At 38.5% G+C, this 25,576-nt stretch overlaps 1 protein-coding gene across 2 annotated transcripts in view; it reads left to right on the forward strand.

Annotated features, from left to right (window-relative positions):
- ano8b (anoctamin 8b) overlaps positions 1–25,576 on the forward strand; it is a 48,643-nt gene that overhangs the window by 18,754 nt on the left and 4,313 nt on the right. For both annotated transcript variants that reach the window (XM_053513211.1, XM_053513210.1), the window contains exons 2-15: positions 8,698–8,808; positions 8,910–9,042; positions 16,361–16,499; positions 16,704–16,800; positions 17,030–17,146; positions 17,301–17,428; positions 18,537–18,698; positions 19,203–19,355; positions 20,362–20,488; positions 20,983–21,038; positions 22,087–22,161; positions 23,418–24,146; positions 25,057–25,248; positions 25,343–25,474. In XM_053513211.1, coding sequence (XP_053369186.1) covers positions 8,742–8,808; positions 8,910–9,042; positions 16,361–16,499; positions 16,704–16,800; positions 17,030–17,146; positions 17,301–17,428; positions 18,537–18,698; positions 19,203–19,355; positions 20,362–20,488; positions 20,983–21,038; positions 22,087–22,161; positions 23,418–24,146; positions 25,057–25,248; positions 25,343–25,474 — 2,307 coding nt within the window. In that variant the 5' untranslated portion in view covers positions 8,698–8,741. The remainder of the gene's footprint in view (positions 1–8,697; positions 8,809–8,909; positions 9,043–16,360; positions 16,500–16,703; positions 16,801–17,029; positions 17,147–17,300; positions 17,429–18,536; positions 18,699–19,202; positions 19,356–20,361; positions 20,489–20,982; positions 21,039–22,086; positions 22,162–23,417; positions 24,147–25,056; positions 25,249–25,342; positions 25,475–25,576) is intronic.

Here is a 25,576-nt window from a genome sequence, read left to right on the forward strand (position 1 = left end):
GGTAATTTCAAGACTTTACAGGGGACTTAAAAAGGTAAAAACAGTAAACACCACATACAGTATATAAGACAAAAATGGGTAAGAGATGCAGGCAAAAATATATCAGAGACTAATTGAACAAAGTTTTGTGAGTTTTAATGGAGGATAACGAGCTCAGTGTCATGGACAACATTTGTCTGGAAAAGCCTCAGTAGATTTTTTTATTTCTTCAGCTCAGAAGATCAATCATTTGGGATCTTCCAGTTGATGGAGAAATTGCGGTTCTCATAATGCTAATCACTATCACTTGTTCTTGTTCCTGTCCAAAAGGGAATATTTTTTTGTCTAAAATCTACACAGAATTAGTCACAATATTTGGGAAAAGCATTATTTTTATTTGGGATGAGTTCTTCTATGGGTTTCCACAAACAGTCTTGAATTTTAAATTAAAACGTCTCTTTGGATTGTTAAGTGTAGCAGCTAGAAAAGCTATAACAAGGTATATAACCAGATACTCCAACTATTGAAGATCGGTATTATATAATTTATGACATTTTTGTTTTGGACAAAATTACTTTCTCCATGAGGCTACAGTAAGATAAATTTGAAGAAATCTGGGGGAAATAGAAGCGGTATACTGTATCTCCCCGAAACACCAATACACAATACTTTGTTTTTTATTAATATAACTTAATTTTATAGTAATAAATGCACCCTAGTATGTTCTTTTGTGTAATATAGTTGTTTGCCATTTATTAAAAAAAAAGAAAAGAAAAATATATATAACTGTAGGACAGTTAGGACTAGTGAACTGTAAAGGAAGAAGGGGGGCGGGGGGGGTTTCATTGTATTAAAAGTTGTGTATAATTTTGGAAATGTTATCCCCAATAAACTTTAAATAAAAATTTTAAAAATTAATTTCGTATCTCCATTATCGGGCAAAAAATATCATCTGTTACGCTTCACATGCCTCCATCAGACTAATGAATTCCATATGGACGCTAGACTGTAACACACTGATGAGTTGTGAGGTGTGGTGTGTTTTGCTGCTGCTGAGAGATTTTTGGTGTCTGTGGCTATATTATAGAGATAAAGCCAGTGTTTTGATCTGGAGTGTCTCCAAGATTCCTAATAACGAGTTTTAATCTCAAAGAACATGTTTTAACAGTCTCTCGAGTTTTATTTATTTATTTTTCTCTCATATTTTTCTGAAACTGTAGTATGCTAGGCACATTAGCTCCCACCCACTCGTGACACTGAAGTCACGCAGAATGTTTTAGTTGCAGCTCTTGCATACTGCAAATGATGATGTCTTGGGAATTGTAAACAAGTCCTTGACTCTTTAGGTTTACTGTATTCTTGCATGTTTGTGTATTTCTAAATGTATGAGGGCGCAGTTGATGGACATCCGCTGTCTGTCTTCATGTAATATTAAAGTTTCTACTGGCAGAAAATAAAGTATCTTTTAGTACAGAAGTTCTAAATCACCAGTATCACAAGTATTATTCCATTTTATCCCCCATTTTATTATGGGGAAGTGGTAGCTCAGGCAGCTAAGGCTCTAGGTTGTTGGTTTAGGGATCTGAGGACCTAGGGTCGAGCCCCGTTGTCTGTAGCTTGCCACACCATGTACTACCCAGCCACTGCGGCAGTGCCGGTCCCAAGCCCGGATAAAATGGAAGAGTTGAAGGGCATCCAGCAAAAAACCTGTGCCAAGTTGTTGTGTGGATTGATGGTCCGCTGTGGCAACCCTACGACATAAAACCAGTGCCAATGTGTGCGTGTAAGGACTAGGTGGGTTGCAGGAAGGGGTCTCTGTGGAGCGGACCAGTTTGACTGGTGCGTCCCATGGGTTCTCAATCAGATTGGGCTCTGGGGATATTGTAGGACGCGTTGTCGGACATGGGCTCTGTCTGTTAAGCTTCGTGCATGACAGGCTGTGGTGCTCTGGTTGTTCTGATACCTTTTTCTCATAGCCAGCATTGACCATCAACCACATTTCTCTCCTTATCTAATCTCCTTAGTTGTTTTCTTTGCTTGATGCAGGCCAATAATTTGGATCAGGATATGTCTTCCGTGATTGTTGTTTAGAAAATAAGAAGCTATTCACTGCATCAGTGGGGGGTTATAAGAATCAATGCCAGTTATAACATTAATCACTGCAATAATTATACTATTAAAGGCTCTGATGTACTTGGTTGTTTAAATCCAAATGGTAATTTTTTATTTTTGGGTCAAAAAATGTAATAGCACCTGCTTCTCCTTTTCTTTGCTGTATCTTGAAGCCAACAAGACAAATGTGTAATAACAAAGTGAAACAAAGCACAAGCGAAACTTTGAAGTTGCTTTTTTATAGGGAGAATAAAAATGGAGCATGATTGTTTATAAACCAAAAACATTTCTGGACTTTTTTTTTTTTTTTACTCTACCTATTAGGTACTGTAGTACTGTAGTTCTGGTTTTTAAGGGACTTTTGTTTGTGTTTTAATCTAATCACAGAGTGACGGATGTTTTAGAGGGTCTTTAAATGGGAAACTAATAGAAGATTTAATTGACTATTATTATGACAGCTGGTACGCCTACAGCCTCCGAATTTATATTCACATATGCCACAATATCATGATTGTAGTTTCCTGTAAATACTTCAAGCATCCACTGATGTGATAATATTGCCTTGTGACCCATCTGAGAAAATCTGATGGTTGCTGGCTCATCTCGAATACAGGCTCCCTAAGAGACTTTACATGGGTAAATGGGTAGTTTCTAATTTTTAACACACTAAACTATCTAAAAAAGGGGGGGGGGGTTATGTCCCCAACCTATTGAAGTTACTGGGCGCAATAAGGGAAAATGAGATTTTCTTATTTCACATTATGTTTACACTTGAGATGTATTTGGAGCTGCTATGACTCTGCAACCTTTAATAAAATCTGCAGAAGAACGGTCATAATGTTTCCAGATACACAACTTTATCCATATTGCAAACCTCAACCAATGACACACTTTTAGCATTTTGAGAACAACACATTAAGATATCAATACGCCAATGCACATTGTATCACGAGCCAGCCTTCTGAGTAGCATGCAAGCCGGTGGTCACTTCTGCGGTCTATAAAAACCAACCTGACCTACAATACACATGTAGCAGTTAACCAGCACAGCTATTATTGTTCACCGCAAAAGAAAAGCATTTATAAAGTGTAATCATAAGATAATAATAGTGTCACCTATTTATTTGTCAAATAAATGTATTACTTTACTATTTATTCTGTAGTTTTTTTTTTATTTTATTATTATTATTCTCCCACTTCCCCAATGCTTTGTTCAAAACAGCTACTGTATATGTTTATATGTTGGGAAATCTGGAAACACACTATTGCAATGACCTTCGCAAGAAGTTGTGGTTTATATTCATGTACTATATGGATTGCAAAATTGTGCATTAAAATGCTGATTCTATTTTTAATAAGCTTTAACAAAGAATATCAATGTAAGGGAGAAATTTCTGGAAACAGTCTAGATCTAATTGAAAACATTGTAGATATACAAATACTGTAGATCACTATAATTAGGAATTCATAGCACATAACATTTATTTACCTTATAATTGATATTGGCACATTGAGTCTTTTATCTATAGGATAAATGTGTTTACCCACCAAATGCCCTTGCCTTTAATAAAGCACTCATTTAGAGTCCTGTTAAGATCTCAGGAGCTTGCAAGGTTAAAGCCGCTTCTATACCAAGACATGGGTTTTGGACTACAGTTTACATGATATACATACCATTTCCGGTATAGACGTGAAGCCACAGTCTGCTCATGGCTCCGGAGTACTGAGAAAACTTTCTACCTATCCAAGTGCTAGTGAAACGCTGGTATAAGTGCATCATTGAAGCAGGAGGTTATTCAGAGAAATAAAGGGATCTTTTACTCTCATAACTGTGTTATGTTATTCTGCACAATCAAAAGTCCTGCTTTGACATAAATGCCACTCATAAACATGCCCTGAGGAATATGTAGGTTAATCATTGAGTAGATTTGTCTTAATTTGATCAGCAACATCTTACTGCCATATTTATATATAAATATTATACGAAACTCTTAATCAAAGTGGTTCACAAAAAGTATAAACATTTTAAGCTGATTCACAAGATGCGATGGTTCATGACCTGAAAGACGAGTCAAGTAGATCTAATAGACGGTGTTTAGTACACAAAGATATAAAATAAGGATGTCCTGGAAAAGAGACAAGTGCTTGTTTGTAAAAGTGCATTATATTCATTTCGATGAATAAATGATACAATGCAATGCAGATGGGAAGTTTAGTGCAAGTGAAAAAGTGCAGTAGTGTGGCAGTAGAGAAATAAACGGTGTTCTCTTATTCTGCCCATTTAAAAGTCCCGGTTTTACTCGAACGCCCCTTGTGTAATATAATAAAGAACGATGGCGGGACGATGCCAAAAACAGGTTATTGTGCAACTGAGTGAATAATGTAGGAAAAAAACAAAATAGTCAAATTTATCGAGGGAACTGATGAACCGATGTGTTGATGAGTCAGCATCCACAGGCAGAAACGGAAAACATATCTTGCTGTGAAAAGCGGGGTTACAGCTCTAGGGAAGAAACAAAAGCAACGTGCAATTAATTTTTTGGAGAAAGCATCTGGTGGGCAAAACATCACCGAGCACCTCGAGTTGTATTAGATAGTCAGTGGCATAATGAGATATCACCCCTGCAGCACCAAATGCTACCATGCTCCATTTATAAATAGAATGCAATGTAGATCTTATACTAGTATCTCCCAGGAAACAAAACCGAGAGATAAAAAACTAAGTGATGACAGTTTAATTTGACAGAAGATACCTATAGCAGTTATGATGTGAGGATGATGTTATATGGCCTGTCTGCAGCAAGTTGTTTTGTTCTTACCTAAGACGGATGTGTAGATACACTCGCTCTGCGTGACAGCAAATTTTCACATAAAAAATAAACCAACACACTAAAGCAATCTCAATTTTTTCTTTGATTTCTTTGTAATTCTAGTAGTCTCTACAGTATACAGTAGAGTGTTTCCATTTCACGTAAAGGTTCAATGTGAGCACTATTAAGATCCACAGGTCTAATTCCTTTATAAGCTCAGAGAGGGAAATGTCAAAGTTCTTGCCCAGCCAAATAGGCAGATCTTACTTCTACTTTTATAAAATGTCAATATCCTTTTCGCTGCATAATAGCCATAAGATGATCTTTAGCACCAGCTCTACTGTATGTCGGTCACGAAACCCGTGTAAGGATTACAAATCGTGCGTTCGTGCTTATTTCGTTTCAGAACTGAATAATAAGAGATCATTTTTGCGCCAGATGGCTGTTGATGAAATGTGGCGTGCCTGTAGCGTGAGGATGAGCATCTGTAGGATCCTGCGTCTGAGCGAGTGAGGACAAAGCCACTGCAGTGCTGCAGCTAGGTATATTACAGTCACAGAGCACTGAGCTTTTACAAAGCCCTCTTTTGACCTGGTGTTTGTGACACCAGATAAAGCTATACACAGCAATTATACAGGTCCGAGCAATAAAACAGGGCATTTTTGAGCTGTAATTCATATGTTTACCAGTTGCTGCCAGCTGCGTTGTATTTGCAAGTTAGGTTTTTTGTTTTTTTGGTTTTTCCATAATGAAACAAAACTTTCCAGAGTTCCTGCTGATGTGCCTGAAATACATGGTCTGAATAATTTAGAAAAATATCTCTAGTCTGCCTAAATAGCCGTGCTTTCGGCACCATTACCGCTTTATTGTTTTTAAATGAGTCAAATATATTGCGATGTTAGGGGGCATGGTGGCATAGTGATTAGCACTGTGGCCTCGCACCTCCAGGCTTGTTTCCTTAAACAATCTATAGACATGAGTGGTAGGAAAATTGGCTTTTCCAAATTCTTTGAAGTGTGTAAGAATGTTTGCTCTATGATGGATTGGCACCCTGTCCAGGGTGTACCCTGCCTTGTGCCCAAGTTCACTAGTATAGGTTTCAGGATTCCAGCATAAAGAATAAGTGAGTGAAAAAATAAGTATTGCTATGCTAAGAAACTGTCACTGATCAAGAATACGTCCATGTAATGCAATCAGCGTGCAAAATTATGCAAATATTCTTTATTGGACAACAAATCAAGACGCAGATCCAGCTAACTTCTGGGGTAGGGAGTAGGGATGCACCGAACAATGACGTTTTTAATGACACGATCAAATAGTAACCCGCGTAGAGTGAGCGCTTTATGCAGCAAACATGTCAGCTGTGTGGAAGCACTTTAAAGTGTCAACGGCCGTTTGCAGACACTGTTCTGCTGAATTGTCCAGAGGGGGTGCATCTACAAAAACGTACAGCACTTCAAGTTTCAGTGATCACTTAAAATCAAGACACTCCGAACATCATGCAGAGTACGAGAAAGACACGGCGGCGGCTACGGCAACAGCAGCAGCGAATCCACATTTTTTGCACTATTCAATGCACATTTGTTGTAGTAGACATACAGAGTTACATTCTTTCAGCAGTCAGTTATAGGCCTAACATAGGCTATTCAAGAAGGGGGGCTTCAAAGATGGCCAAATAAAAATATTTTTTTATTTTACTAATTTATTTATTTTAAGTTATATTGTGCTTTGTTTGTATAATATCTGCTGGAATGTTAAAAAAAAATGTTCAGTGTTAAATAAATATTTTGAAATTGTATTTTTGTTATTTGATTTATTTCTCTGAAAAGCAACACAAAATAGTAAAAAGCTAATTTTTGCTATTTAATAAATAATTAATATAAATTGGCAAAATAAATGGAAAAAAATGCGAAACACCGCGTTCGGTATTCGGCCTTCGGCCAAGCATTTCATTATTATTCGGCTTCGGCCAAGCATTTCATTTCGGTGCATCCCTAGTAGGGAGCAGGGCTGATGCCATATATACCAAGTTTTAAAACACACACGGGACTAATAAGATGTGTACTCACTTCTGGTTAAAGACATTGTTTCTGTTATATTCTTTTTGGGAATATTGAAAAAAAAAACAAAAAAAACATTTTTTAAGCTTTAATTGCCCAGTTGTGGTGAGCCTGTGTCCACTGTAGCCTCAGATATATGTTCCTGGCTGACAGAAGTGAAACTCACTGATCCTCTGCTGTTGTAGCCCACCCTGGTCAAGGTCTGACATGTTAAGCATTGTAGGTTGCTAGCCATAGTGGTAAAGAGTGGTAATTTGACTTACCATAGTTTTTCCCACAATTGACTCATCCAGAGATGATTCGATCACATCCAGAGACACTGGCCAATTTTGCTCTTAACTCCCAGCTACGCATGACCATGATCAGGATTCGAACTTAGGCCTTGTTCAGACAGAACCCAATCTAATTTATTCAACCAATCTGATCTTTAGGATTGTCTGTCCTACAATGTTATTTGAAAGTGATCAGATTGGATTCGGCCCTGTTCAGACTGGCAGCCAAATTCTGACACATTGTCAACCTATCTGCATTGGTTGCTGTAGTAACGACCCCAGAGGCTTGCAGAACAATATTTCCTCATATATCACCCTGTTCCTTTACGTTCCCTCTAGCTTTGCCTGCACTGACACATCTTCCAAAGTGCTATCAGACTTCGTCCCCTGTCCAGAGGCTATTGTTCTCCGTCTCCATACTGCGGTTAAGCCAGACGCTCTGTAGAAAGTTAAGTTGCTATGCTTTAGGAGCTCAAAGAGGGTCTTGTTTCCACTTTTGATGCTTTTACCGCTAAGTATGTAAAGGCCGCGCCCTTGGATTTTCCGTGCAGCTAAATTAACCGTGTTTTCAGGAAGAGGAAGAGCAGCTGGCTTAACTGCACTATTTCAAGCTCCATTTCTTCCATCGTCTTCCCACTCGTTTTTCAACCATGGATACATGACAATACCACGTGTTCGTGTGGACTTGAATTTAGTCATCGTGTTGCAAGTGAAGTAATGGACAGTTTGAAATCCGATTTGAAAATGTAGAGAGTTTAGACTGAGGCACTTGGTTGGGAATCAGATTTGAATCTGCTTTCACACCACATCTGGATGTGGATCAGATTAGATTGAGTGTGTTTTTTTTTCTGTTCAGACTACATGAAAGCAATCAGATTTCAATTCTGATTACAATTTAAATATGCCAAAAAAAAAGCAAAAAGTCTTTACAGTGTCTCAGCTATACAGCTATTACTAATAAAGTTGCCAGTGAGCATATTAGATAAAACTGTTTCAATTCAGATTTTTCCCACGCTGCTCAACTATTTTTTTTCCAGCCTTGAGTTGCTCAATGCAAAAGGTGCTTTTCACACTTCTCTGCTATGTGCTAATCTGTAACAGTTTACTCATCCACCTACCACATTTCGGTGTTAACACCCAAGCCCAAGTGCTAAAATATCCCATATATGATATAATGATAACGTCCCAAATACCAAATGCGAATAGATTTTTCAGTTTTTTGAAGGTAGGTTTTAAACACATCCAGAATGTAGGCATGGCTCTGTGAATAGAAAAGTCCAGCCACATCTAGTCTTCTCATGTTGCACGGGAAACGTGGGTGACATTTAAACTTGACAAAGAGAAATAGGAGCGAGGGAGTGTGCCTCACAGTGTATGTGAGTCTGTGTGTGTCTGTCCATAGCAACATGGCAAGGTCACTGACATTCTCTCTCTCTCTCTCTCTCTCTCTCTCTCTGGCTCATAGATAAACTGTTTGGAAAGAGGCTGCTGCAGGCTGGGAGATACATCATGTCCCATAAATCCTGGATGAAGACCGTGCCCACAGAGAACTGCGACGTCCTCATGACTTTTGCAGGTCCTCCTTACCCTTTTCTCCACTCTCTCCCCACTGATTCCTTAAATCTACATGATAAGTCGTATCGTAATAAATAGTAATCCTGAGTTATATATTTTTAGACACCACAGACGACCACACGTTACTGTGGCTACTGAATCAAATACGCCTCGGCATCCCGGAACTTATCATCCAGATACGACACCACAAACACACAAGAGTCTATGCGTTCTTCGTCACAGCAACATATGAAAAGTAAGCCTGGGTTTACTTATGTGTGTGTGTGTGTGTGAGTTGTTAAGTAAATATTTAATGACAGTCTTCTCTGCAAGAATTCGGCAGTGCAGAAGTGTGCTGCACAGGTTTGTTCATCCAAGCAGTTCCCTGTGATTGACAGCTGAGAAACTACAGTAGTTCTGTGCTTATTTAAAGTACAACTCTAATGTCTACTCACTGTCCTTTTTAGCTATATAAATCTTTAGAGCACTGTACTTAATAATGGCATAGTGTGTAGTTTAAGACAATGTGGAGCAAGGCTACGTCTTTATAAGGCAATATTTTTGTTATACGTTTAGATGTTGCAGTTCCTCTATAATCCTATAGGTGGTGCACTCTAAACTATTGACATGTTGGCAGGCAGAACATCATCCTGTGTGGCAGGAGAAAATTATTTGCTAAGAGTGTTTAGAAATGTAACAGAATCTGAAAAAAATATTAGGATTAAATTAAAATGTTAATAAAATCATTATAGTAATAAAAACGCAATACAAATTTAATCAGCACCTAGGTCTTGTGATAATATCGTGTCAGATGGTCCCTGGTGATTACCATCCCTAGTACACTGCCCAGTCAAAACAACAACAAAAAAATCACACAATCGAATACTTTGTTGGACTATATTTTGTGGCCATGTATCATTTTGATAAGCTTGGGTAATGTCACAATTAATGTCACATTAATTTCTTTACAATATTTTGCGTTGAGGAATGGAGAGACACCCCGCTATGTAAAGTCTTCTCCAGCACCTCCCAAAGATTCTCAATAGAGCTAAAAATCCATCGATGGAAAAAACCTGGGTATTCAATATATTCAGGTTGTCAGCTGATTTAGCCACATATCATTACTGAACCTAGACCTTGTTTCCAAAGACCCTTAATCTACACAGCTGTTTAGTACCAGTCCCTTGAGTTGTGTGAAAATGCTCTTACTTTCACTATTAAACATGGTCGTGAGTTCTACTGTTGTAACAATGTCATTTCACTAAGGTTCTTAAATATTTGCTTAGTTTAATCCAGGTGGTGACTTTTTTTTTGTCTGGGCAGTGCATGTTGACCCTGGAACAAATGAATGAATGAATGAATGAATGAATGATCTTTTTTAAAAATCTATAAGAATTCCTTTACACTATGTCTTTTTTTTTATTTGTCCCAATAAAATAAATGTTTCTTGAGCTTGGCATGTCCTTTCATGGGCAATTCTATTATGTTACTCTCACATATCAGATTCGCACTCAACTCATTTTCATGACGTTCTAACATAAGACAGTCCAACCTTATGTCAACAAAAAACCTGTCACTTGTCACGGTCATTATGTATGTCTGTATGTATGTATTTCTAAATGTTTATGTAGTTTAGGATTATGTTTTTGTCCACTGGCTTCCTGTAACCAATATAGGGGAATATACCAGACTATAGGAGCAGCCAAAGATTAAATGTATGTGTTACTTTGGGATTTAAATATTTAATTCCTTAGGCCTTTATTTTAGTCATCACTAGAAATCTTAATACAGTGGAACTTTGGATTACGAGCATAACCCATTCAGGAAGTGGGCTTGTATTCCAAAGCAAATTTTCCCATAAGAAATAATAGAAACTCAAATTATTCGTTCCACAGCCCAAAAAAATTAAAATTTAAATAATTAATCCAAAATATAAAATAAAATAAAAGGTAAAAATACAGCAAATTAACCCACACTTTACCTTTAAAAAAAGTACAAATAAATCCAGACAGATAAGTGTTTCTATTTATGCGTGCAGGTGCTGTGTGTGTGTGTGTGTGTGTGTGTGTGTGTGTGTGTGTGTGTGTGTGTGTGTGTGTGTGTAAAGGTAAAGTAAGGATAGAGGAGAAGAGGGAGAAGGGGGTCTTATTCCACATCTTACACAGTAACCCTTCTTCCTCAATTATTTGAGTTTCACGCACACACACACACACACACACACACACACACATACATAAACAGAAAGACTGTTTTATCAGTAGAATTAGCAAGGAACATCACTAGCAAGTCTCGCGTGAGCGCATACTAACGGAATCACTGCTGTAAAGGTAAAAATAAAACAAATGAACCTGCACTTTACCTTTGAAAAGAATCGAGACTTAGCAGTGTTTCTGTGTAGAGCAGAGTGTGTGTGTGTGTGTGTGTGTGTGTGTGTGTGTGTGTGAGAGAGAGAGTGAAGGCAAGAGAAGGAGGGTGTGTGTGTTTGTGTGAGTGAAGGCGAAAGAAGGAGGGTGTGTGTGTGTGCGTGTGTGAAGGCGAAAAAAGAGGTGTGTGTGTGAAGGGACACCATGTGTACAATGACTCGCGCGCAATCAGACACAAACAGCAGGCTAATACAGAAAGGGAGAGAGAAAATGAATCTTTAACCTCTCTAATGAGACTTTCTTTTGCTTTACATGAACGCACACAAGTGTGTTATAATAAACAGTACACGCGCACTGTACAAGCATGCATACAAACACAAAATAATATATATTTTTTAATGTTTTACGCGCACACACAATTCCGCAGCACAAGAGAGAGAAAAACAATTGGTTCAATTGTGATCACGTGACGCTCGGCGTCAAAACAAGAAGCAAATGCATGCTACATGAAACTCGGTACTCGTAAACCAAGACTTGTTCTGGGCCTGTTATTAAGTCAGAGATTTCCTTCAAAACATGTCTAACCTTTACTAGAAAAACAATCCATATAAATTATACCTTACCTTCCTCATAGAACATAAACTTAACATTAAGTAAAAAATTAAGTAAAATACAGAAGATACAGAATGCAGAAACTTACACAGTCAGTAGACAGAAACGCCCACAGTCAGTAGATAACGCCGTTGTACGTAGGATGTTTGGTTAAAGGCACATGTGTGATGGTATGAAGTGTGTGTGGGCATATAATGGTAAAAAGCCTTTATTAGCATGTTAGGGTAAATTCCCACTCTGATGTTTAAATCCCCTTCATGTGTTGTGTAGTGCATACCTTTTTTGTCCCCTCTAAACCTCTTTGAAATTTATGATGAGCAGAGTGAATAATGGACAGGTAAACACGATATGTATCTTACGACAGAATACACCCTCGGCACTAACTTATCTGTGTGTCATTTTACTTTCTAAGAATGAATATGAAAGAAAAAAGGTTTATTTTCTAGACAGAGTGGCTCTGTAACATACACTGTGTCTTTGTGGGTGTGTGATGGACGGACTTAGATTGCAGAATATAAATGCTTATGCTCTAAGTGTCTTTTCTTAAATTTATATGATATTTATGTCATCAATTAGGGGTGGTCAAGTCAAACTGGGACTTATAATTACGTTTCTTGTGAATAAAGGTATAAAACCCATTCAAATTTATAGAAGACTGAAGCACAGTATAGTGATTATACTGATTATACTCTCAGCTGCATTTGAATGGTGCAAATATTTTAAAGAAAGCCGTATGTCCTTAGAATGACGATCCTGGTCAGGTGGCTCAGAGCCCATTGAACATTCACTGAGGTGAACACCTGATCCTTGAAAATTCACAGATATCTCGTTACCAGTTTGTGGATAGACACATCTGTCTGTGGGAACAGTTTACACAATCATTCACCAAGAACTTGTACATTACAGGAACTCAGCTGAGAGTTATTGCCACATCTTCTTATAGTCCTCCATGTGTTTGGGCCATTAATGGAGTTCCTGGGAGGCCACTGTTTTAGATGTAAAGCAAGCAGTCCGATCATGGATCATGGTGCTGAAAAAACATTTTACCTAGTGTACCTAAAACACTAGTGAAACACTGGTATAAGTGTACTAGTGTAGTAGGGGATTATATAGAGAAATATATGTTTTTACTTTCGTAACTGTGTTCTATTATTCTGCACAAGTCCCGGTGCAGAATAATAGAACAGGAACTCAAGTCCCGGTTTGACTTGAACACCCCTCATAAACATGCCCTGAGGTACATGTAGATAAAACTTTGTGTAGAGTGTTACTTATTGCCTTAGTTTGACCATTTCAGCATCATCTTACTTCCACATTTGATGCATCTTCTTCAACACTCTTATTTAAAGTTACTCACAAAAAAAAAAAAACAGTTTAAGGTGCACAGATGCAAAGCATCTTGAGAAGTTGCAATGGTTCATGGCCTGGAAGGCAAGTCAAATAGATCTAGTAGACAATGTGCAGTACACAGAGAGATAAAATAAGGATTTTCTGGAAAAGAGACAAATTCTGGTTTTTAAAAGTGCTAGAGTTGTCAAAGTGGCATGTTTAATGCATAAATAATTCATTACATTAAAAAATGAATAAATAATATCATGCAGTGCAAGTGCAAAGAAAGTAAGGTGCGGTAAGTAAGAAGCTGTCTCAAGAGAAAGAATTTGAAACTTTTATTATTGAAATAAACACACAGGGCTGTTCTGGTGAAGGCAGTTCATTCTACCTCTCAGGAACCAGAATGGTAAACAGTTTGATGAGCATGTTTGGACATTACAAGAAGAACATATTGTACCAAAGTCTATGAAAAGTCATGTGAAAGAACTTATTGGATCGAATGTACAATATGATTTAGTCTCTCAAGATCGTGTGGGGGCGGGGACGGCCCCTAACACCCGCCAACATAATAACAGCCCACGAACGCAATAAACCACAACTGCACTACAAATCTGGAGCTTTTAATGAAAAAAATCCCACAACACTTCCCACACACATAACAAATCTATGTTTGTGGGAAATTTATTACATTTATGGGAGAATTACATTTAAATTTGCAGATTAAGCTGCATATTTCTATTACATTTATGTTTTTTTGTTGTTTTTTTACATTGGTGGGCAGTTATTACATCAGTGGTTGTTACGGGCCATTGTCTTGTCATCCTCGAAGAGATCTTTCTATTAGGATAGAAGTGTTTCATCATAGGACAAAGATCAGTCAGAATAACTTAGTATTGATTTGCTGTGCCTTTTTGTATTTATCTACAGGGTGGATCCATGCAATTGCACCATAGTACACAAACAGACTAGTTTTATCCCTTTAATAAGCCACACAAGTTTTATGATGAAGGTATGATGATAAATCATGTCAGATCATTTTACACCTTTAATGTGATACAGCTGCCAATAGAATTGAATGAAACAAACACTAGGCAAAGGTTTACCAATTTTCCCCCAAATGCTCCAAGTCTATCATCTTATATTGAATATTGAAGAATATTTCCTGTCCACAGCTCACTTCAAGTTCAAGTCAGAGTCCAGATCTACAGTAAATCCTATAAAAAGCCTGTGAAGTAACAGGTTTTTGATAGGATTTAGATCTGGGCTCTGACTTGCCCGGTTCAAAAAGTTGATCTTGTTCTTCTCCTCCTGAAACCTCTCCTTTGTTGACTTGTGCTTTAGGTTGTTATTGTGCTGGAAAGGTACATTTTATACGTGACCCATCACATGAAATCAGGTTACATTTTGAGTGATTTGAGTTATGCACATTTTAATTTTAAGTACCATTTTCAAATAAGCACCAATTCAATACCAAGTTTATTACTGTATCATGTCTGGTTTCTAAGATATGGACACAAGAGGAACGCCTGTGAGGAAGTAAAAAAAAAAGAGGGAACCCTCAGACTCATTTTGACACCAGGATTTCCCTGCTGCTCCTAAAAATAACTTCGCCAGGAGCGCGGTTTTATAGCGATGCATGTATTTCTATAACAACTGGAGTAACCAGTGGTTATTAAAGTGCTTTAAAATAATGTTTAGGATTAAAACTTTCTCGATTCTGTTGAAGGATCAGATAAGATTTTCATCAACAAAGTTGCCCAAAACTAACCATTGAGACGTGATGCTTGACTTGATAGGATGGGTCGTGTATTCCTCTTATGCTGTCTTCCTGAGATCTGTAGGTTTTTCTTCGTTTTTTTATTTTATTGCCGAAATAGATCAGTATTTGAGGTATCAGGTATCTATGATTTACTTTATCTTCATCAGGTCCCCAGTCCCCAAGACACCACTACCCTGCCACCACCACCACACCTCTATGGGTGATAAGGTGTTTTGTTTTCTGAATTAGAATTATGCCGTAGCATTGGTCTTATTAGGCCAAAGCCCATTACCCTACATAATTTTGGGTTATTTAGGCACCTTGGTTAATAATGGCCCTCAGTGTCTCTTTTAATGTCTTGGAAAATTCTCCCCCCCCCTCATCCTGTTCTATACATTTTGACAATGAGATTTGTTACATGCCTTAGGTATACAACGATCAGCCATTACATTAACATTGATTAACAATTATAGATCAGTAAAATGGTGATAAGACCATGGGAACTCAAGGCTTACCCATACTCATGGTGAACAAAGGCCAGTCCGTCTAGTCCCATCTTCCCGAAAAGCCAATGAAGCACAAATCGCTGAAAAATACTGGCCATGATAGAAAGTCACCAGATCATTTAGTGCACCACAGCCCACCATGCATGGGGCACCGCAGACAAAGAGCCTTAGGTCGCTGGACAGACCCCCAAACGTCCCAGATCACGGCCCCCAATTGGCGCATTGGTAAAGTGCTTGCCCTATGTTTGAATCCCTGGTGATGCTAAAGCCTCTCACAGCTGGGGGCCTAGAGAGAGATGATTGGCCAAACTCTCTCTAAGAGGGGAGAGATGGGAGGCACATCAATCGTGACTCGAAGCCAATCACCAGCATCTTTGAGCACACACAAGCAAGTGATACACCATTCCCAACAGTGCGTGAGCAAGTTAATCCCGAGAATAGGTTTTCGCGTCATAATGTTATGGCTTATCATGGTACACATATACATCATATACTTTTGTAAATCAGTTAAGCAGCCACCATTTTAATGCAACCCATACTGAAATTGAGAGGGATCTGAAGTCTGAAAGACCTTCTGCATGATAATAGAAGTTGTGACAGTCATATATTATTCCTGTGCAGTGCCGACGGCAAGAGGATGGCTGAGCAGATTGATGATGCTCTGGTACAAAATAAATTCTTCACAGAACATCAGCCATGCTGCAGTGCCTTACCAAATAAAGCTGCATCTTGAAACAGAGATGCTTGTTCATCTCTAAGCATGATCTTTATCTAGGCTTTAGCAAATTATTATGCAGGGATGGATTCTGCCTCCATCGGGACACTCCTAGTATTTTAAAGTATTCTTAGTACTTTTGACACCAAATTTATAAGAAATAAGTGTGTGAACGTTTTATTTATTATACCGGGTGAATCCAGGTTGCTCAAAAAGGAGAGTGTTCACAAATGTGGATCAGATGTGAGTGTTTTCTGTTCTTTTCTTAATACATTTGTTTCGTTTAGTCTGTTGCGAGGAGCAGAGGAGATGGGTCTACGGAAAGGTGTGAAGCCAGAGTTCGGAGGTGGATCACGCAACTTCTCTTGTGAGGAGGACTACATTTATGAGAACATTGAGAGTGAATTGTGCTTCTTCACATCACAGGTGGTTCACACCAACAAATCCTTCTTGCTTCCTCTGTGTATTCTGCTGTATTATATTAAAAAAAGAACTTTTAACACAAATAAATGGAGGCATTGAGGAATATCGGGTTATTGTAACTTATAATCATAACCATCAGCTCAAAGGAAATTTCTATTACAGGAGACTAAAATAAAAGAACTGTTTTCTGTTTTTGAACCTCCACAGGAACGCCAGAACATAATCAAATACTGGCTGGATAATCTCCGAGCCAAACCAGGGGAGGTCCTTCACAACATCCACTTTCTTGAAGGGCAGCCCATAAGTACGTGTTCACTCTGTGCTTTGATGTGGTCGGCGTTGCCTAAAATAGATCCACAGTGTCTGAAATTCAAAGTCATATCTATGCATATTATTTCCGTTGCAGTAAAATTCTTCATCTGTCAAAGAGAGAACTAAAGCAATTGTAGCGTAGTCTTAAAAGCCGCCCACTGTTCCTGAGGTGCGATGCGTGTGTGTGCCGTGTGTAACTCTAAACTGTGTGTTTATTACAGTCCCAGAGCTAAAGGCACGAGGTGTGATCCAACAAGTCTTCCCCCTACACGAGCAGAGAATTCTGGGCCAGCTGATGAAATCGTGGGTGCAAGCTGTGTGTGAGAAGCAGCCCCTGGGTTTGTCATTTTCTACTACATGCTACATGTCTAGTGATATTCACACACTCACACACACATACACACACATTAGCTGTTGATGATGGTGTGTTAATTGTATTATTACCATTCTCATACATATGCTCTGTGTTTTTTTCATCTCTACCTCCGTTAGATGATATATGTGATTACTTTGGAGTGAAGATCGCCATGTACTTCGCCTGGCTGGGTTTTTACACAACCTCTATGCTGTATCCTGCTGTGATAGGATTCGTACTGTGGATGCTGACTGAGACTGATCAGGTAACAATTCAGGAAGATTATTGTTCAGACCTGACTCTCTACTGCGCTGCTTTTTTAGTGCAAGTGCATTTTGTATGTTCACATATACAGTACACTCATCATCCAGTATATTAAAAACACCTGTGAATTCATGCCAGTTATGAAGCAGGACAGTGCAGAATGTCATGCAGATACAGATCAAGTGGGTCGGGCAGTGTTTACCAAAAACATTAGGATGGAGAAAATATGTTATCTTGGACTTTGGCTGTGGTGTGATTGCCAGTCTGAGATGACCTGGTGTGAATGTTTTTGAAAATGCAAACATTCTGGGTTTTTCTGGCTGTAGAATTAATACAGAATGGTGCAAAAAAAGAAGTTCTTATTGACTTGACTCTTGTTTTTTTTTTTTTTATAAACTGCGATTAGTTCTGCACAGATGGACCTGTGCAATTATTTCATTGCAAAAGGCTGCAATTTATTACAGGTAACATATGCATAGATGGGATGATGGTGTAGTGGTCAGCACTGTGGCCTCACAACTCCAGAGTTAAGGGTTCAACTTGTTCTTCTCTGCTTGGTGGGTTTTCTCCAGGTACTCTGGTTTCCTCCCACATTCCAAAGACATGCAGATTAGGACAATTGGCGTTCCCAAATTGCTCATAGTGTGTATGTGTGTGTGCTATGTGAATGTGTTGATTAATGAATGAATGAATGAATTAATTAATTAATTAATATACGCAAAGTTGGGAATTCATGTGGGGTTTGCCGATAATTTAAGTATTTCTTTATTTTTCTTTGACTTTATAAATAAATATTAGCAAGTAACCTCTCAGATTATTTGTCCAATTACTTGGTGATATCCTAAAAAAAAACATTTAAATACAAAACGGAATATTTAATACTTAAATGTCACAGTTTTAATAATCGGGATATTTTTTGTTTTTGTTTTGTTTTTTAATAAAAATGTTGTACCCCTATCTGCGATGCTGCCCCAGGATTGGCTGATTAAATAATCGCAGGAATAAGACGTACAGATGTTCCTAATAAAATGGACGATAAGTGTTGATTGTGTTTTTTTCTATTTCTTCCATTCACCTAATTGTTGATGCCGGTACCATTTTTCACACAGACCAGCAGAGATATATGCTGTGTAGTGTTCGCCCTTTTTAACGTGGTGTGGGCTACGCTGTTCCTGGAGAGATGGAAGCGAAGAGGGGCGGAATTGGCTTATAGATGGGGCACCTTGGACACACCAGCCGAATCACTTGAGGAGCCACGGCCTCAGTTTAGGGTAATTCAACAGTTTAATAAATAAAAAATGTATGAATTATTGTGATTTTAGTTTATCACAAAATCTGTATGGAAAGTGAAATATGCTTTAAATAGCTCTACAGTGCCATCTAAAGTGGCAGTATTGAATTATTTGATAGGAAACCTGGGACCAATTTGTTTCTAAAGTTCTACGACTTCAAGAGGATTCCCCATAGCCTTAATTTAACGCTTGGGAGGTATTTTTCTTATTAAATAGCCTCTTTTTGTTCTGTTTTACAAATCTCATAACCGGGTTTAACAGCATCAAAGGTACCATTATCTTTACCAGCGCAGCATAAAAGATATAATTATTTCCAAGTTCCTTATCACAATGTACCGTCTAGTCACCATCTTTTCATCACGACCCCTAATTGTGACCTTTTTATAGGACAGTTTAAAATTAGGCACTACTTTATTCCAGGGTTAGCTGTAGTGTATGGCCTTCTTTCCCATATTCTTTTTTGTCCCCTTTTTTCTCTTCCAGGGTGTGAAACGGTGCAGTCCCGTGACGGGCTGCGAGGAGTTTTATTACCCACCTTGGAGGCGGAGGGTGTTTAGATGGTTGGTTAGCTTTCCTGTCTGTATTTTCTGCCTTTGCTTTGTCTTCCTGGCCATGCTCATCTGCTTTCAGCTTCAGGTTGGTGGTATCATATTTTCGCTTTTTACATCATTGTCACGCTCATAAAGGTCATTCAGGTTTAGTTAATAATAGATAGATATAGATAGATAGATAGATAGATAGATAGATAGATAGATAGATAGATAGATAGATAGATAGATAGATAGATAAAGTGGGGCAAAAAAAGTATTTAGTCAGCCACCAATTGTGCAAGTTCTCCCACTTAAAAAGATGAGAGAGGCCTGCAATCTTCATCATAGGTATACCTCAACTATGAGAGACAATCACATTGTAGGATTTTTTTATGAATTAATTGGTAAATTCCTCAGTAAAATAAGTATTTGGTCACCTACAAGCAAGATTTCTGGCTCTTACAGACCTTTAACTTCTTCTTTAAGAGGCTCCTCTGTCCTCCACTCGTTGCCCGTATTAATGGCATCTGTTTAAACTCATTATCAGTATAGAAGACACCTGTCCACAACCTCAAACAGTCACACTCAAAACTCCACCATGGCCAAGACCAAAGAGCTGTCAAAGGACACCAGAAACAAAACTGTAGACCTGCACCAGGCTGGGAAGACTGAATCTGCGATAGGTATGCAGCTTGGCGTGAAGAAATCAACAGTGGGAGCAATTATTAGAAAATGGAAGACATACAAGACCACTGATGATCTGGGGCTCCACGCAAGATCTCACCCCGTGGGGTCAAAAAGATCACAAGAACTGTGAGCAAAAATCCCAGAACCACACGGGGGGAACTTGCACAATTAGTTGCTGACTTAATACTTTTTTGCCCCACTGTAGATAGATAGATAGATAGATAGATAGATAGATAGATAGATAGATAGATAGATAGATAGATCGATCTTGCGCAGGCATGCAGTGGTTTATTTCAGTAATGATATGTTGAAATGATGTCATATACAAGTCATTTTGATGTAGGAAAAAATTACAATAAGAATAACAATAAGTAAGCATTACAAATTTAAAGATGTCTGACTCAGCTTTCGTTTCTGGTCGGCAGGAGTTTGTGATGGGGATTAAAGAGCTGCCACGGGTGGTGAGGTTTATCCCTGAAATCCTACTGGCCATCACTGTGACTGCATGTGACGAGGTGTACAGAAAGATAGCCTGCTGGCTTAATGACATGGGTGAGTCTTCACCGCTTTTGGAGGAGAATTATGATTCATTCTCTGAAGTGATTTTCATTAATAATGTTTGCGTACAAGATAATATAATCATATTTTGAAAAAAACACATTAATAAGGAGAAGTAGGGAAATAACGTAAGTTTTTTTCCACATGTTTTGTGGATGTTTCACAAAGTTAAATGAAACTGTAACAGGAAAATATGCTGTTATTCTTTATTCAATGAAAAATTAATTAATTATGCTGTACGTGATCTTATAGAAAGATATTTACCTAAAGGCATTACACCACCCTGTCTTTAATTACTGTTGATTGCTTATGTAATAAATAGAATAATGAAGCTCTTGAAGTCTCTAAGAACTTGTACTCGTTTGCATGAACAGTGGTTATGTGGTAGTTAGATAAAATGGTATGAGTTCAGTTTCACTCTGAAGTCTTTGCTCTATGTCTGTTTGTTGGACATTTTAAATGTAAATAACTGTCTATATTTGCAACAGAGAATTACAGACTCCAGAGTGCCTATGAGAAAAATCTCATCATCAAAATGGTTCTTGTAAGTAATCTTTTTTATACAGTGTGGAACAAAAGTCTATTAAAATGATAATAAGATATGAACGGATGTTCTGATATTCAGATGTGTCTGTTAACATCAGGGGGAATAATGATGCGTTAGAATCGTCATGTATAAAAAGGCAGCCGTGATATTAATTACTATAAAGTTGTAAACACACTGTACTACATACATAGATATACTATAAAATGCTAAGATGTTGCCAAAAACAATGTATAATCTTAGCAGTTAAGGCTCTATTGATCATGAGATAAAGAGGTCAAATCCCAGATGCTATTGCAGGCCATGACCCTGCTCCAGGGCACGAGCTTCCACGCAAGCTAAGATAAAATGTATTGTATTGAAAAATGCATTATACAGAGAAATAAGTTCATATGCTTTACTGTAATATGATTTTTGTTCACTGTTTTTACTCTGCATCCATAATTTAGTAAGAACACACTCACACAATGACATTTCCATAGTCATTGAGCTTTATCAGTTCATTTATCAGTTATTTGGGGATTTGAAAACCATGCATGTAGCCACCCTTCATTTCTTCATATTAAATTCAATTACATGACATCACATTCAATTAACTATGTAGACTAAAGAAATGTAAGAAAGTGGAACAAATGTTTTACTGCTACAACCTGTAAAGTGCCCAAAGTTACAAAGGTCTTTATGTACAGTAACAACCTCAGCAGCAACCTCATTTCCCCTCTCGTCTATTCCAACCATTCAGCATTCAGCATCACCAGTGTATTAATTACCGACCTGATCATGTGTCATCATCTGCACCTGTTTCTCACCCGTTCATGCCTTAAGTTCGTTTTTTATGCTTGAATAATTTATAGGTCAAAAAACAAAAATCATTCCCCTGAAACTGCTCAGGTACAGTGACTCAAGACTACATTAAAAAAAATGTAAAAAAAAAAAAAAAAAAAAAAAGGTTTGAAATGAGGGCTGGCTCAATACTTTTGCAGAATACTGCAGTAAAATGATTATATTAATCATGAAAATTTTAAAGTGTTTTTATTCTCTCTTACAGTTTCAGTTTGTAAATTCATATCTCAGCCTTTTCTACATTGGATTCTACCTCAAAGACATGGAGCGTCTAAAGGAGGTAAGAATACGGATGGACGAACGGCTGTGCATTTGTGACTGCTCACAGCATCTGTTCTGGTATTGCTCTGGGTGAAATGCGTCTTTCTATGGGGAAATCTTCCATTATGTATCTTCCCACAGCTTTCCTCCTCGGTACATCTGTCTAACTCTTCTATGTTGCCTCTTTTTTTTTTTTGGCTCCTGCAAAATATTTACAGCAGTCCTTTTTCTTCTGTAGCTGCAACCCAGGAGCAGTGTGACGTGTCTCCTAGTACTAGTGTACGGCAGTTGGTTGACAGCCTGACAGAAATAGAAAAAAAGCTAGTGGTAGACGTTATGAATGAGTAGAGGTATCATCTTGGTCACACATGCTGTATCCAGGAAATGTAGTAAATCTGTGAACATCGTTTCTTCATGTTTCATTGAACTGTAATTTGTCATGCTTTTTTTTTTTTTTTTTACTTATGTAGATTATTCAAGTGGAGTAAAAATTATGATGTAGAATGTAGGGTGGGTTTATCTGGGTATGGTTAGGTAGAAATAGTCAGATAGAGCTTTAATTCTTGAGGTAATTTATAGTTATTCGAGCCATGTGAAAAACAATACAGGTGGTTTTAAACCTTCTGTGCTTTCCCAGCAAGACCCACAACTCAGACCGTAAAATGTAATATGATGACTCTTTCGATTGTTTGCTCCTGCCATGTTTTCCCAAAGCAAATAAGTGACTGGTCGGAAATACTGCATTCCGACTGATTAGATTTATATCCGTCCCCCTTTTTTTTTTTAAAGCAACTTTCACCTGGGCGAGGATTTTGCAATACGTAGACACAGTGGCTTAGTGGGTAGCATGATTCCCGCCTCGGGTTTGTGTACATGAAGTTTGTATGTTCTCCCTGTTTTTGTTGGCTTCCTCCGGGTCCTCCAGTTTTCTCCCACAGTCTAAAAACATGCAGATTAGGTTAACTGGCATTGCCCGGCGATGGATTGACACCCTATCCAGGAGTGTACTCTGCCTTGTTCCCTAAGTCTCCTGGGATAGGCTCCAGGCATCGTCACCCCCCCCCCCCTCCCCTGCAACCCTGTATACAAGATAAAGCAGTATAGACGATGAGTGAGAGAGCGAGTATTTTGCTATAAGATAAAACACAAAGTTAAACTTTTCAACTTTTCAGGACATTTTAAGAAATTAATAACACTTTACAGCAAAAAGAAATGTAAAAAATGCATGTGTAGCAGTTTTCATAAATAATAAAAAATCTTCAAATCTTTCCGCAGATGCTAGCAACACTGTTGATAATCCGTCAGTTCATGCAGAATTTGAAGGAAGTGCTGCAGCCGTACCTGTACGAGCGCCACCGCCTGGGAGAGCTCACTTTGCGTGCCGTGTGGGACCTCCTAGTGTCAGCATTAATAAAGTATGGACGTCTGGCAGTTGGAAGGGCGTATATGTCTCCTAGCAAACCCAGCATCCCCGGGCAGGCCCTGCAAGGAAACCAGCAAGGTGTTCTGAGCCAGCAAGAGCGTTATGAGCGCAAGTGTCTGAACGGAGGCTGTGGCGTCCCAGACGAGGAGCCTGAGGAAGAGTGTGGAGCGAGGAACAGTGCAGAGGACACAGAGGAGGAGAATGCCATCGACTGTGGCCTCAAACTGCGCAAAGTCAGCTTCATCGAGAAGGTGGACCGCAAGTCTGTCGGTTGCATCGGTCCCCTGGAGAAGAGCTTCCTGGAGGAAGGGAGCCCCACCATGGTGGAGAAGGGCATGGACCCAGCATTGGTCTTCGAGATGTGTGACGATGACGATGATGCCATCTCAGAGACAAAGGAACAGGTCGCAGAGTCAAATGTGCCTGAGGGCGGTGGTCTGCCAAAGCTGCAGAAAAGAGGCCGGAGTTTGGAGAGGGCTGACAGTAAGAGCAAAAGAGAGTCATGGATGGATCCCCCTGAGGAGCAGGAGACCACTACACTCACACAAGCTGAAATCGAGAGCTGCATGCAAACATATGAGGTAAAAATGTTGTCTCGAAGAGAACTGTTGTTAAATATTTGTATTTTGTGTTGGCTTTATCGAATTGATTTAATCATAATAGCAGTGTACTAATTCACACTAATGCATTGCATTTATTGTACATTTACTGTAATACAAATATACCAATATATAACTTATATTCCATAACATATACTATTCTATGAAAATGTATAAATCTGATGATCAGCAACACAGAAAATGTGAATAGAGTACATATTATAAAGATTAAATGTGAATATTTATATTAGTTGGACATATTTTATAGAATAAAGTATACAGAATAATGTAGCATTTTTACCATATAGAGAACCTAACTGAGACTAAAGGTCACTTTTAAAGAACATTCATTTATATAAAAACTAATGAGTATTTGCTTTCCATTAACATCAAGCCTTAAATAAGAATAAAGATCATCGCAGCTTAGGAAATACCTTAAGTCTATAATATAATATTATGTTTTTTTGAATGAAATTGTGAGAAATTGTGTTTTAATATAGATATCTAAGGCCAATTTATGTTTAAATACACAGATCATAACCATCCATAACATTATATGCCAATAAACCAATGATAGGATTATCAGCACCCAGGGCTCATTTATGCCTTTGGGGAGCAAAGTGTAGCCTCTCTGGTCCGATCCCACAGAAAACCCAGTACATCACAGCACATCCCACATGGGGCCCGGCAGGCAAAGAGTCCAAGGCCACCAACCCGGCCCCCACCCCCTCAGATGCCAATCCGATTAAGCATCAATGGGGTGTGCTGAACAAAGAGGTCTGATCCATGGAGGCCCCACCCTATTTACATCAATCATCTCCTGTTGCTTTCATGTCCTTGTGGTGTGTTTAAGTTAAGCGGTGTGATCAAATTTACTGTTTTGATCTTCTAGGACACATTCCAGGATTACCAGGAAATGTTTATTCAGTTTGGCTATGTGGTGCTCTTTTCCTCTGCCTTCCCACTGGCAGCCATGTGTGCCCTCATTAACAACATCATCGAGATCCGCAGTGATGCCTTCAAGCTCTGCACCGGCCTCCAGAGGCCATTCGGCATGAGAGTGGCAAGCATTGGCCAGTGGCAGGTTGGAATAGTATTAACATCAACCAAAAACTTTTTAAACAATTTTTTAAGGTGTGTTGAAAGATATTGGCATGACTGTATGTTTTGTTGTACAGACACTGATGGAGGCGATGGGTCTGATAGCAATCATCGTGAACTGTTACTTGATTGGGCAGTGTGGGCAGCTCCAAAGGCTTTTCCCTTGGCTGAGCCCTGAGATGGCTATCATCTCTATCGTAATCTTAGAGGTAAACATGCTCACCACATATCCACGTGTTGCACTGTTTCATAAGCTTGTTGTTATCTCCAGTAATATATTCTATTACATAGTGTACTTTTTTGTTTTATGC

The sequence above is a fragment of the Clarias gariepinus genome, chromosome 15 (assembly GCF_024256425.1).
Source record: "Clarias gariepinus isolate MV-2021 ecotype Netherlands chromosome 15, CGAR_prim_01v2, whole genome shotgun sequence".
Lineage (NCBI taxonomy): Eukaryota > Metazoa > Chordata > Actinopteri > Siluriformes > Clariidae > Clarias > Clarias gariepinus.